The following is a 12,475-nucleotide window of genomic DNA, read 5'->3' as shown; positions in this document are numbered from 1 at the left end:
TCATCATTCACACCAGCAAGAGTCTGGTTCTGAACCAATAATTATTTTTCCAGAAATTTTCCAGTGTAGTCTTTACATCTGTGGTGCCTTGATAATAATGGTCTGACTTTTCCCCAGCTTTACACACACACACCAAAAAAAAAAAAAAAAAAAAAAAAAAAATCAGAAAAAAACCCCATCTCCACACAAAATTGAGAACAAACAGAGACAACGTTTGGAGGTTCAAGGATGAGCCTCATCATGACTCGATTCTGACAGAAAACTGCTGTGAAGCGATGGAGGCAGCTGTGCATTTTCTTCCAAGAGGTTGTGTACTCTCCTGGAAAAGGCCAAACCCATTGCTGCTGCCTCTCCAGCACCCCTGAAATGCCATTTCCTCCTGTTGTGGAAACTTTCCCATAGATACACTTCTTATACACACAGCAACACTGCTTGCTCTAAGCTGGCAGGGGATTCTTTTCCACACACAAATAGTCAGCACATCTTTAAAGACCCTTGTCTGTCTCAGAAAACAGAGGGTATTGCTTAATGACACATGAGCACATGGGACATTAAAAACCCTTTAAGACAGACTTAAGGTTGGCATGGAATTTGATTTCCCCCAAAAGAATTGCTAAAATTATCTAAAGAACACCTTCAAAGAGACATGTTTTATGGTCATTGTTGAGCTCTTGTGCAAAATGCAAACAGGTTTAGCCAGATTTTTCCACATCATCTCCTGGCATTTTACAGTCCACAAAACAGAGAAGCCAGGTTGAGGTTTTTTTTAAGCAAGAAAATAGTTTTGGGGTTTTTTTTCAGTTTTCAATTCCTTTTCACTGCAGTGCCAGGAAAATTAAGTCTTCCTAAAGACAGGCCCAGGATTTAGCAACAGCCCTTTGTTTTATCATCCAGAACTTGATTCCATTTCTTGTCTCAGCTGTAACTTAAACAGGGAGCCTGGAAAATATTATGACTTCAAATAAAACATTACTGATAAAAAATTTTCAAACTCTCTCTCTCTCTCTCTCTCTCTCAAAAAAAAAAAAAAAGCTGTTTCCCCAGTGTCTGAGAGAATAAAAGGGAAAAAACTTCCCAGAAAAAGGAAGTTTCCTTGGCTCTGTGTTAACCAGGTAATGATTTTCAAAAGCCAGTTAGGTGTTACTACTGACGGACATAAGACAAGAAGGTATTTCTGAGCTGAATGGGTTGCAATCAAATATTACTATTCATACAGAATGGCTGGAAAGCTGCCTGGTGGGAAGGGATCTGGGGGTGCTGGTGACAGGGGCTGAACGTGAGCCGGAGTGTGCCCAGAGGGGCAAGAAGGCCAATGGCCCCTGGCCTGGGTCAGCAATCGTGTGACAGCAGGACCAGGGCAGGGACTGTCCCCTGTGCTCAGCACTGCTGAGGCCACACCTCCAGTCCTGGAGTCACTTTTGGGCCCCTCATGACCAGAAAGACATTGAGGGGCTGGAGCCAGTCCAGAGAAGGGAACGGAGCTGGGAAGGGTCTGGAGCACCAGGAGCAGCTGAGGGAGCTGGGAAAGGGGCTCAGCCTGGAGAAAAGGAGGCTCAGGGGGGACCTTGTGGCTCTGCACAACTCCCAGACAGGAGGGGACAGCCAGGGGGGTCAGGCTCTGCTCCCAGGGAACAAGCAGTAGGACAAGAGGAAGCTGCCTTGAGTTGCACCAGGGGAGGTTTGGATTGGATCTTAGGAAACATTTCTTCCTAGAAATGTTCAGCACTGGAACAGGCTGTCTGGGGAGGTGGTGGAGTCACCATCCCCACAGGTGTTTAAAGGATGTGTGGATGTGACTTGGGGAGAGGGTTTTAGTGGTGAACTTGGCAGTGCTGGGGTAATGGTTGGACTTTCTGATCCAAGAGGTTTTTTCCAACCTGAACAACTCTACAAGTCTACAAAATGTCTTAATTCACAGGTGGAAAACTTAAGAGGTAAAGAAGGGAGAGAGGAAGGAGGGAGGACAGGTTTTTATGCTGCCTTTAGGGTAAAGAAATTGGACCACTCACCTCCACTAAGTAACTTCATCACCAGCCAAAGCTCATCTTTCACCACAAAGGATGTGTAGTAAGATACAATGTTGGGGTGATGGCACTGACTCATGGCTTGAATTTCTTTCTGTAGAGAAAAATAAAACATTAGCAGTTGGACAGAGTGACAATCACTCCTCGGGCACAGAAGTCATCTTCCTCAAGACACAAAGAGGGTACAAAGAAAAAGGATATCTAGAAGGTAAATGCAGAAAATGCAGAAATACTCTAAACACTCAGCCTGCATCATACTAGAGCCAAAAGATATTTTAGGGTTCTTCCTGCCTGTCTAGAGGAAGAAAAAGTTAACCAAAACACCTGTGGTGAGGCCATCAAAGTGGTGGCAATCAAAGTACCTGCAAGCAGCTACAACAGAATACTCCCAAAAATTCACTTCAGTTTGTGACCTAGGAAGTTCATGCTGACTTCTCCTTTCAGTAACCCACTATGCAACAGATGCTTAATCTGTTGAAGACTATCATTTGGATGAGAAAGGGAAATACTGGCCTCTGGGGAAAAAAGGCCTCTCATTCCTAATGTTTCTTCCCAGCAGGAAAGCAGATGGCTTAGCTCAATTAGGTTGAAGGCAAAAAGGACAGCTGCATCTTTTGTCACACTGGAAGAAGAGAGGGATCACTTTGAGATTAGAAAGTCAGTAGCCACTACCCATCAAGGACAATATGAAATAGGTTGAGATATTAAATTGTTTTGAGTTTTGACTGTGCATAGTGTTGGTTATGGGTTCAGGGTTTAGGTTTTCCAGGTTATGGAGGGGACAACACCACAGAAAACACTGATTTCATTATGCAAGCACAAATCACCAGTTTGGACAGAAAGACGCACAGTTTCTTGGCTGTCCATAGACAAAAGCCATCCACTGAGCCAAGCCTGGCACCCTGCACTGCACCCAGCTGAGCCTTTATGCTTCAGCCAAGTCCCTCAACCTGACAAATTGTACCCACCCCAGACACTCAGCCCCTGAACTTCTGCTCTCAACTACAGCAATTCCTTCACAGCACACAAGAAAGGAGGAGAGCAAGGCCCCTTCAGCCCCTGATCCTTCTCTCCCTCTAAGCACAAGACTTCCCTGGTACTGAAGTACAAGAAAGAGCTCTGAGAGGAATTCACTCGTGCCCAGGACACCCCACAAATGCAGCACATTTTCCTCCTGCTCCTGTACAGAGCTCTGCTTGTGACTGAGTTCAGAGTAAAGCCACTGCTTCCCCTTGGCAAGGCCTGAGCTGGCAATCACAGCTCCAAAGGAACAGGCTCATGTTGATTTATCCACTTAGCACTGCTTTTCAGGGAGTAGGTGCATTTGAGGAATCCAAAGCAATTGGTTCCTCTTGCTGCTTCCCCAGGAGAGGCACCAACTTTCCAGGAAACTTAACAAGCAGATTAAAGAAGAATCCTTCTAAACAGGAAAGGGTATTTGAAGAGTGGGGAATAAGCTATTCATCTCCATGAAGCACACTCTGAGTAAAAAACACTCTGTGAAAATAAATACAGCCTAAAACAATATATTTTGCTTACTCTGACAGCTCCAGCTCCCTTCCTTGCAAACTTTCACTTGTGTCAAGTCATTTTTCACAAAGGAAATAAATCAGCAACTTTGGAGTTTTCTGTGGTTCTCTCTCTGACTATTAAAATACACTACAAAAGATCAAGTGGCACCAGAGGAAAACAAGGTGGAAAGCAGCAAGCAGGACTGGTAATCCACCCCATCAGCCAGACCTGTCCCAAATCCACCACTCTCAGCAAGTATCTAGAGAAACTGGCTTTATATTTTCTCAGCTAGACCGCTCAAAATATTTTGAAGCAGTTCCCTGGGAGACCAAAAGAATAATATGAGAAATATATACAAACATTGCATATTTAATATATATTTATGTATGCTACTGGAGTACAGGAGGCAATGAGATAAAGTCTGGACCAAGTTTATTTAAGATCCTAGACCTAGATCAGATTTTTCCCATTTAAGCAGTCCCATACTACAGATTTTTTTCAGGTATTTGGTGACACTTAGTTACTATTTTATTATTATTTTCTAAAAACTTCCTCTCTCATTTACTACCACATTCTACTCCCTGGGCTGGGAAACATAGCTAAAAAAAATAGCGCAAGTCTGTCATGTGCACCAAAGCATAAAGAGTGAAAATAAATAATCACAAACCTGATCTGTGCAATTAAACACCTCTGTCAGCCAGTGGATGTGTAATACAGACAGATTAATCCACTTCTCACACAGTGTAGCACAGCTCTGAATAATTAATTGCATCACAGCCCACAATTTTCAGTGTTTTTACATTATTACCAATCAGAAGGAGCAGCAGCCAGGCAGACTTTCCCTCCCATCACAAACCCCCATTTCATTTTCAGCAGTTTTTGAGGCTAATCTCACACTGGCTACATCAAAGCTTGGTTCCTGTTCTCCCCCAAAGAGGGTACCAACATCCTGAAAGCTCAACCCATACAATTGTTTTAAGTGATAGTGGCAAATCACAGGGGCTTTGTGGTTAAAATGCTTCCTGGCATAACTGAAACCAAGCCAATTCTGTCATCCATCCACAGTTTGCTCCAGCAGCACAAATGCAGGGGCTGAAGGGCTGCAGCTAAAGCAGGAATCCCACTCAAGGATCACTGGGCAGCTCTGCTCAAAAGCATTCTTAGAGTAGGAAGAGATAAAATGCAGCAACAGCCATTTTGTGTGTAGTAAGCTCAGCTTTAATACTATCCCCAAAGCTTTTGTGAGAGTTTGCTGCTCTTCAAACACAACAAAGTCACAGCAGGTAAAGGTTTCCTCTTCCTACCTCTCTAATAAGACTGCTGTCCCCAGATAACAGTTACAACTGTGCTTCCCATATTTTCCCCAGCATCAAAATTATATTGGAAGACTGCTAATAAAAATCTCAGTGATCTCCACACCTCTGTAGTAATTTATTTGGGCTGCTCTATACAAGTTTTAAAGGTGGAAAGGCTGCTTAATTCCCTCTCTGCCAACAGCCATGGGTCACTTGTTACAGACCCCCAAGCCATCCACAGATGCAGTGGGTGATAAGCAGCTCTTCCCTCACACTCCACGGCTTCAGTGATGAGAGACAACCTCCCTGCCAATTCCCAGAAATTACTCTGCTTTCTGCTCAGCTATGGAGAATGAATTCCCGACACAAACATGTCCAGACACAGGCAATGGTTTGGAAATGGTTACATGCTCACCCTGGGTGAGATATTAAAAATATCTGTATTGTCAAATACCAAAAGCAAATAGACTGGGATTAGGTCTAAATGCCTCCATGGCTTCCATTAAGAGTTCTGACAAATGTTCTCAGTACTTCTACAGGCAATAAAAGAAACATTTCAAGGCTTGCAAAACAGTAATAAAACTGCAGTGAAGTCTAATCTAGAATCATAAGCAACATATTAGTTTCCTGTAAATGAGACATATTTCTAGATCAGGTATTTTGGATGAGGGTTTATTTGCCCACTGACAAACAATTGAAATTTGAATTAATAGGAAGAGGTAAGGCTGTGTTTTAGCTACCAGCTCAAGTTTCTTAATGGTATTTTCTTTTCACATCACCACCTTTTCCTCTGTGTTTATCTGCCCCTAAGGCTTGCTTCAGAGGCCCTTGCTCTCAAATACCAGGATAAAAATTGTGCTTTATTTAGTTTTATTTCCTACATGTTGACATGAACTCCAGAGATACAGCACAGCAGCAGAGTGCTTTCATGTGGCTTCCTGCAGCTTCAGAGGAGTCCAGAGAGCTTCAGCGTGGCTACCCTGTTTGAAAGGAATCACAGCTGTAAGAGAAGTGGGGAGGGAAAGCTTGGCTGGGGCAGAAATCAAAGCAGGTCAGATGTGATCACCCCTTGAAAACACCAATGCTTCAACTTTGGCTGGCAAAGATCTTATACCATGAGATTTCAGCTGAGAGATAAGGCATTAAAGCTGCTCTTCATCCTTTTAAAGCAGGATTTAGAGCTCCAGTCCTACAGGCAGCCATAACCATTCACATTCTGCTCCAAGTGAAATTTTAATAGTTTAGCTAAAAAGTTGTAAAATTGATAATAATAATTCATTTGCCTTTTGAGCTGGCAACATAACTAAAAATAAAAAATAAAACCAAACATGTTCTTCTACCAAAATTAACTCAAGAGACATTTTTTTAAGAGTGTGGGGGAAAGGCACAAAATCAGAGATTCTGATTCAACTCCCACTCCTTGGATTACCCACTTCAACTCCTTGCCTCAAGTGGCTACAGGAGCTAAACTGGCGTGAGTAAAGAGGGGTTAGATTAGCCCTAGAACAACAGTGGAAAAGAAATAGTTCTGAAAGGGATAAACACAGTTCATCCATTAAGTAATCTTTAGTGATGGGAACAAAACAGTCCTATGGCAGGTCATTCAGCAGTTGCCCATTTTAATAGCTTCTCTTCAGCCTCATTCAGTGGTCATTCCCCCTTTCAAACTCTTCTAAAGGAAGCAGGTGTTTCTGAACTGTTGTGCTGTGGCAATTCCTCCATGGCCATTTTTAATTGGTTTCAGCCAAAAAGCAGATGGGTGAGTGACTGTCTCTTCTCAGAGATACAAACCAGCTCTACCCACATCCTCAACTAACCTACCACTGACCCTCACAGTTGTTCAGATCAACACCCAGGACTTACAGCTCAGCAATGCTTTCAATGTGATCAGTGCCCACAGACAGCTGCAAACTCTAAAGTTCTTTACATGCACCATCTCATGCTCATCCAGTCCAAATAAAGGAAAATATTCCATGTTCAGGATTTCACTCACCATTAATTCTGATGTTTGTAGTGAACTTTACACACACACAAAAACAAAACAAAACAAAACAAAAACAAACAAACAAACAAAAAAAAGCCTAAACCAGTCCAGTAATTAAGACTTCTGTTGTTGCTGCTTTGATAAATACTACTACCAAGCTGTACCCAGCATAGGTTTAAGTCTTAAGCTGCAATCCCAACGTGCAAGGAACACGTAACACAGCAGATCAAATAACCATGCAGAAACCACATATCATTTATCAGACTCCTTGGCACTGATACTTGGGGACTTCTTTTCCCCGGAGCAAGTGTGAAGGTCCTCAGGCCTGGAAATGGAATTATAATGGCAATTCCCATCAGATGACAGACATGGATGAAACACTGTACTACTTCCACAGCAATCTGCTGCTTTGTTCCCAATAACCTTATAGTCTGCTTAATCCACTTGTAGGAAGTGGTCCATCAGATCAAAGGCAGTTCAATATCCTGTCCAAGTCTTCAAAAGAAGGTGTAAAAACCCTATAAAAAGCAGTTATACAATTATCTGCCCATAGGGTAGACTCCTGACTAAGCCTGAGCAGTTAACAGTTGGCTTATGCTTTAAACCAGGGGAGTTCATAATCCTTTTTTCAAATCCTATCTAATTTAACCTTCTCAGCTATAGGTTGATTTATTTAATCTCACGCAATGTTTGATCTCCATGTTATTGGCAGCAAGTTCCCTGGGTTATTTCCATGAAATTCTAAAGGACATTTCTGTTTAACTGCAGTTCAACTTGTTCCCTCAGCCTCCTTAACTGCCCTCTGGCCACAGCACTGAAAGAGCAGCACCTTCACTTCTTGTGTGCAACCTGTCAGGCCCAGGGCAACCAGCATCTGGAGTGGGAACAATCTGGAGTCTTTCTAGGAACAGCAACACCACATCCTCCATGCTCTTTCCTGAGCCTGTCTTCTGTTGAATCATCTTAGGGGATAAACAGGCAGCATTTTCCCCTAGCTGGGAAAGCCCAGTGTGAAATATCCCATAGCTTATGTTTCCCTCTCTGCTGTTCAACATTGCTGGTAACTGCTAAGCTGACAACCCACGTCATCTGCTGCTCATGGAGAAAAAAGTCTCCATCTGGATGAAAGAAAACTCAGCTTTAATTGCATGAAAATGAAGTAGAGTTTGTAGGACAGAGGGGGGATTTAAGGCCTTTTAGATCACTAATTCTTTAAAACAAGAAAACACATACAAGAAAAAAGGCTGGAGGCATGGTTATTTTGAGGCAGATGCTACACCACTGTTTCAAGGATTGGCAGCAGCAGCAAAGCAACCAGCAGCCCACAATAGAAAAGAGTCAGAGCAAAACACAGCCCTGAATGGAGTGCAGCTGTGAAATACAACACATGAGCAAGCAGACTGTTTGCAAACCCACACCAGTGTGGTAGTTAACTACCGTGGCTTGCAAGACAAATAAAGAAGTGGAACTTCAGTAATAAATCAAAAAGTCCAAGATCATTTGGAGACAATACTATTTGACCACCTCTCCTTAGACTCCACTCCCAGTCACACCCCTGAGCAAGAATCATTGTAAGCTACATTGTACTTCTCTGTCAGCTGAATCCCACAGGCAGTCTAGGAAAGATCTGTGAGCATTGAAAAATGTACAGGGAAAAAGATAAAAATGAAGTATGGAAATAAATTCCTGACAAACATCGCCCAATTCAGTAGCTGGGTTAGAAAGAGGCCCAGCATTGCTCCTGCTGTCCCCATTCTTTACAGCAATTAGCACTTCAGCTGAAGAACTGAATGCCCTTGACTTTGCTTGCTCATGATTCAACAAAACTGGCCCTTCCTGCATTTTCCATACCCCACAGCAGCAATAAATAAATCCAATGCATTAACCTACAATGTCATACAGTATATGCAAAATGTGCAGTTTATTTCTGACCACCCACACAGCTCAAATGTATATTGAGATAAAAGGATCAAGATCAATACTTTTAATGAGCCAAGTCATAGCACTTACTCACTCTAAGCACAGCATCTCCAAAGCAAGGACGTGGTCCCAGATTTCCTGGCCTCTGGACACCTGCTAGGCTTAAAGGAAGGTCAAGGCCACTCATCCATCCAGCTGGTGATAGAGCCACTTACTCTGCATTTCTCACTCCGGATTAACGTTCCTCTTCTCCTGCATCCCAAGAACTACAAGTCCAAACCACTAAGCAGCACAAACATTGAAAGAAGTGTACAAGAAGCAAATAATCTTTTTAAGGATGGCAGTACTGTTTGCTGGTCTCCCTACCCTCTCCCAGTGTGAGACTGTTCTACCTTCCTGGCTATGCAGCTTCTGTTGAATCAAGCTTCCTTATTCCCAGAGAAGTCCACAGTCTGAGGCATTGCAGAAAAATAATTATAAAATAATTTATGCACAACCTTCCCTTTGCTATTACACTGCCCAATGAGTGGGCAGTGCTGTAGCCCAAGAGCATCCTCCTGACTCCAGGCAGGAAAGCAGAACTCACCATAAGCTGACTGTTGTGCTCAGAGGCCTTCAAAGCAACAGAAGAATAATGGAGCTCCAACAGAAGGATAATGAAAGCCCCAGTTTCTGATTTTAACTGCACTGGGGGAGAGAAGAAAGCAAGGTGGGGGCACAACATACCCCAGTGCGAACTCATCATATTTGTCTTTGCATTTGCTTCTTAAAACAAGTACAACCTGCAACCATCTACAGTTACCTATATTTTTGTCGGGAAGGCACAATCCTGCGATATAAAGTAGTTGCTCAGAAAAGTTAATTAAACTAATTGGGAAAATTGCCATGAAGAGAGACTACAAGACTGTAAAACTTGAGAATATTTACTCTGGGGTAGAAGCAGATATGAAAACAAGATAAAAAGTAGTGAAGGTAAGAGGACATAGTGCTGGGAAATCAGGAACTTCCATTCTTCTGGCTCTTGCACTGAGAAAGAACAATGAATTAGTGATCCAATAGACTGACAAATTCAGAACAAACCCAGGGAAAACACTTTTTCACACAACACATCTACCTCAGCGACCCATGCCCCTGGAAGCTGCTACAGCTAGAACCATCTTCCACCCTTCTATGACTTTTAAATTCAAGAATATTTACAGCTACATACCTAAGCCCAGAGAAGGACCCACACCAGATTTGGTCACAAAACTGGAAGCTCTGGAGAGCTGACAACAGCAATACATTGCAGGCCCACCCATAACAGGAAAAATCATTGTGAGGAACAGGTCAGCCAGAGACTTAAAATGTGCAATTAGAAGTACTTATCTAAAATTACACATCAAGTCTGTGCAGTCTCTCTTTCTGAACCTGATGTTTTTAGCCAGAATTGGCAATTACTCAAAGCATCACAGTCTCAATTACGACATCCTGATAATGCAGTCAGGAATACCACTGAGGCAGGGCAGTATGGACAAGCCACACAAAAGGCTTGAAAAGGACACCAAGGGTTGGTATAAGGACAAAAAGACAAACTGTGAGAAGAGATCTTGAACTCCTACACTAACATGAGCCCTAAGAGGATTTGAACACAGGCCATCTTGAGTCCCACACGCAAACCCTCCACAGGAGCACTGACAGACTGACTGGGGCCTCTCCTCTTAACCAGGGCAGATTTGCCCATAATGACAAATATACCATTAGACACCAGATGGAAACTGGAACTGTGGTTCAGGTGATTTGCTGAAGATCATACAAATGTAGAGGCAGCAGGACTCCCAAATTCTGTTTCTGTTCTACCTTCTAATTGCAAGCACCGAAACAAGTGCCTGAGGTAAACTACAGAAGCTGTTGAGATTCAAGGGGACAGAAAGACAAGGCAGGATTATAAAAATCTTAGAGAGGTGCTTCAGAAGAAAAGATGGTACCAGGCCTCATCTCCAGTATTTACTTTGGAAAGTTTTGCCCCAGAGAGTTTTCTCATTCTACTGGAGACACCTCAATGTTCACAAGAATCTCTGTGTCTGCCTGGCTTAAATTCAGGGACCTTCCAGATGTGAGGTGAATGAGACAACCACTGCACTGCAGAGCCACCAGCTCACATACACAAAGAGAAGAAAACCAAGCCCATCAACACAGGAGCCAGATGAGAAAAGGGAAATTTCAGTTACCACAGCTACTGCAAAAATCTGTTTTTCATTGAGACAACCTTGAGGAAAGAGGCGCAGAGCAGCAGAAAATTACAGTGCTACAGCTCCAAAGGACTCTGTCTCCTGTCCTGAACTCAGAATTACGGGGCTTTCCATATGGCAGCCTGCAATGTCAGTGATCCCTTTAGCTGGCGTCAGTACTAGAAAGAGATTAGGAACAACAGCTAATTCATTCAGTTTTTCTCTTTACAGGTGAAGGGGAAAAATGTAAAGAACTGCAGGAATGGAAAAGAAAGCAAAGCCATTCCCTTAAATTTTAAATGTTCCGAAAACATGTACCTCTGGATCCCCCTCAAACTTCGGAGCTCTTGTGGGTACAGCAGAGCTTCACACTTGCACATTAACTCAGTTCAAAACAAAGGGATTATACAAAGTGCTGAGCTCTAAACAAACAGTCTGAAGTTTTGCAACAGTTGATCTTTTTAACATTTTAAGTCCCATATCCCAAAACCAGGACAACAGAACTGCCTCTAATGAAGTCAGTTGAGTTTCCTCACCTTCACCCCACCTCAAAAAAGATTTTTTAAGAGCATTTGGCAAAGAGACATTTCAGAAATAACTGAAATACTGAAAACTGAATAACTGCAATACAACTGCCCAGACAATTCTGATTGCATACCAGGAGTTCATCCATGCTCGTCTGACACTTCTCAAGATTGATCCGTTTAATCGCCACCTTCTCCTTCTTGGGAGCGCAGAAAGCCGCCTGGACCACCGCAGTCGCTCCACTCCCTGGGGGGAAAACACAGAGTTACCAACACTTACAGACTTCAGCAGGAAGGGAAAAAACACAGAGCTACCAATACCTCACAGACTTCAGCAGCAAGGGAGGGAGGCCAGGCAACAAAACCCTGAGTGCCAGATAGTAAAGACAGCAGAGCCAGGTAAAAACCCAGTGAAAGCGCTCTGGGCACTTTCCCCACTGTGCAGCTCCACAGGTTGGCTCAGCCACCACATCCAAGTGCTGGGCAAACTGAAGGAAAACAAGTGGATCTTTATGATCCCTTCCAGGGATCATTACAGCTCTGCAGACCAAAAACCCTCTCTAGATTCCAGCTTCCTTATAAAAGAGTGATTCTACTCATGTACTTTTAAAAGATATGTCACTGAGGTCACACATACTTTTAATCTGATGTGTTCACCCAAACTGTCAAAACAAGCCACTCTTTGCTACCGACACTAATGAGATTTTTCAAATATTTTTATGCATAAATTGCTGTTCTCATTCTCTCCTCATTTTATGCAAAGACACGAGGTGGGTTTCATTCAAGCAGGTTCAGCTCCAGCTCTCACACTGCATCAGTTTCTGGGTTGAAAACCGCAGACTCAGAACATTTAAATTCCAACAGGGAAAAAAACCCACATTTTACCATACAGTCCTTCAAACTGCTACAAGTAAGGAGTTCTGGCTTTAAGTGCTCACAGCATCATATCTTTTGGCATGAAAGGGAGTTTGCAATAGTGAGACGTAAAATCTATTTGATGTTAAGTTAA

The 12,475-nt window shown here is 42.9% G+C and overlaps 1 protein-coding gene across 1 annotated transcript in view; it reads right to left on the bottom strand.

Moving 5' to 3' along the window:
* The window catches only part of OXSR1 (oxidative stress responsive kinase 1), an 85,715-nt gene that overhangs the window by 54,711 nt on the left and 18,529 nt on the right, over window positions 1-12,475 (bottom strand). The window contains exons 2-3 of the mRNA XM_083880964.1: window positions 11,601-11,713; window positions 2,010-2,118 (exon numbers count right to left, since the gene is read on the bottom strand). Coding sequence (XP_083737090.1) covers window positions 2,010-2,118; window positions 11,601-11,713 — 222 coding nt within the window. The remainder of the gene's footprint in view (window positions 1-2,009; window positions 2,119-11,600; window positions 11,714-12,475) is intronic.

This window comes from Zosterops lateralis, assembly GCF_965231275.1.
Source record: "Zosterops lateralis genome assembly, chromosome: 1".
Classification (NCBI taxonomy): domain Eukaryota; kingdom Metazoa; phylum Chordata; class Aves; order Passeriformes; family Zosteropidae; genus Zosterops; species Zosterops lateralis.
Note: the sequence above shows the minus strand (reverse complement) of the source record. Positions and strands in the feature narration are given on the sequence as shown.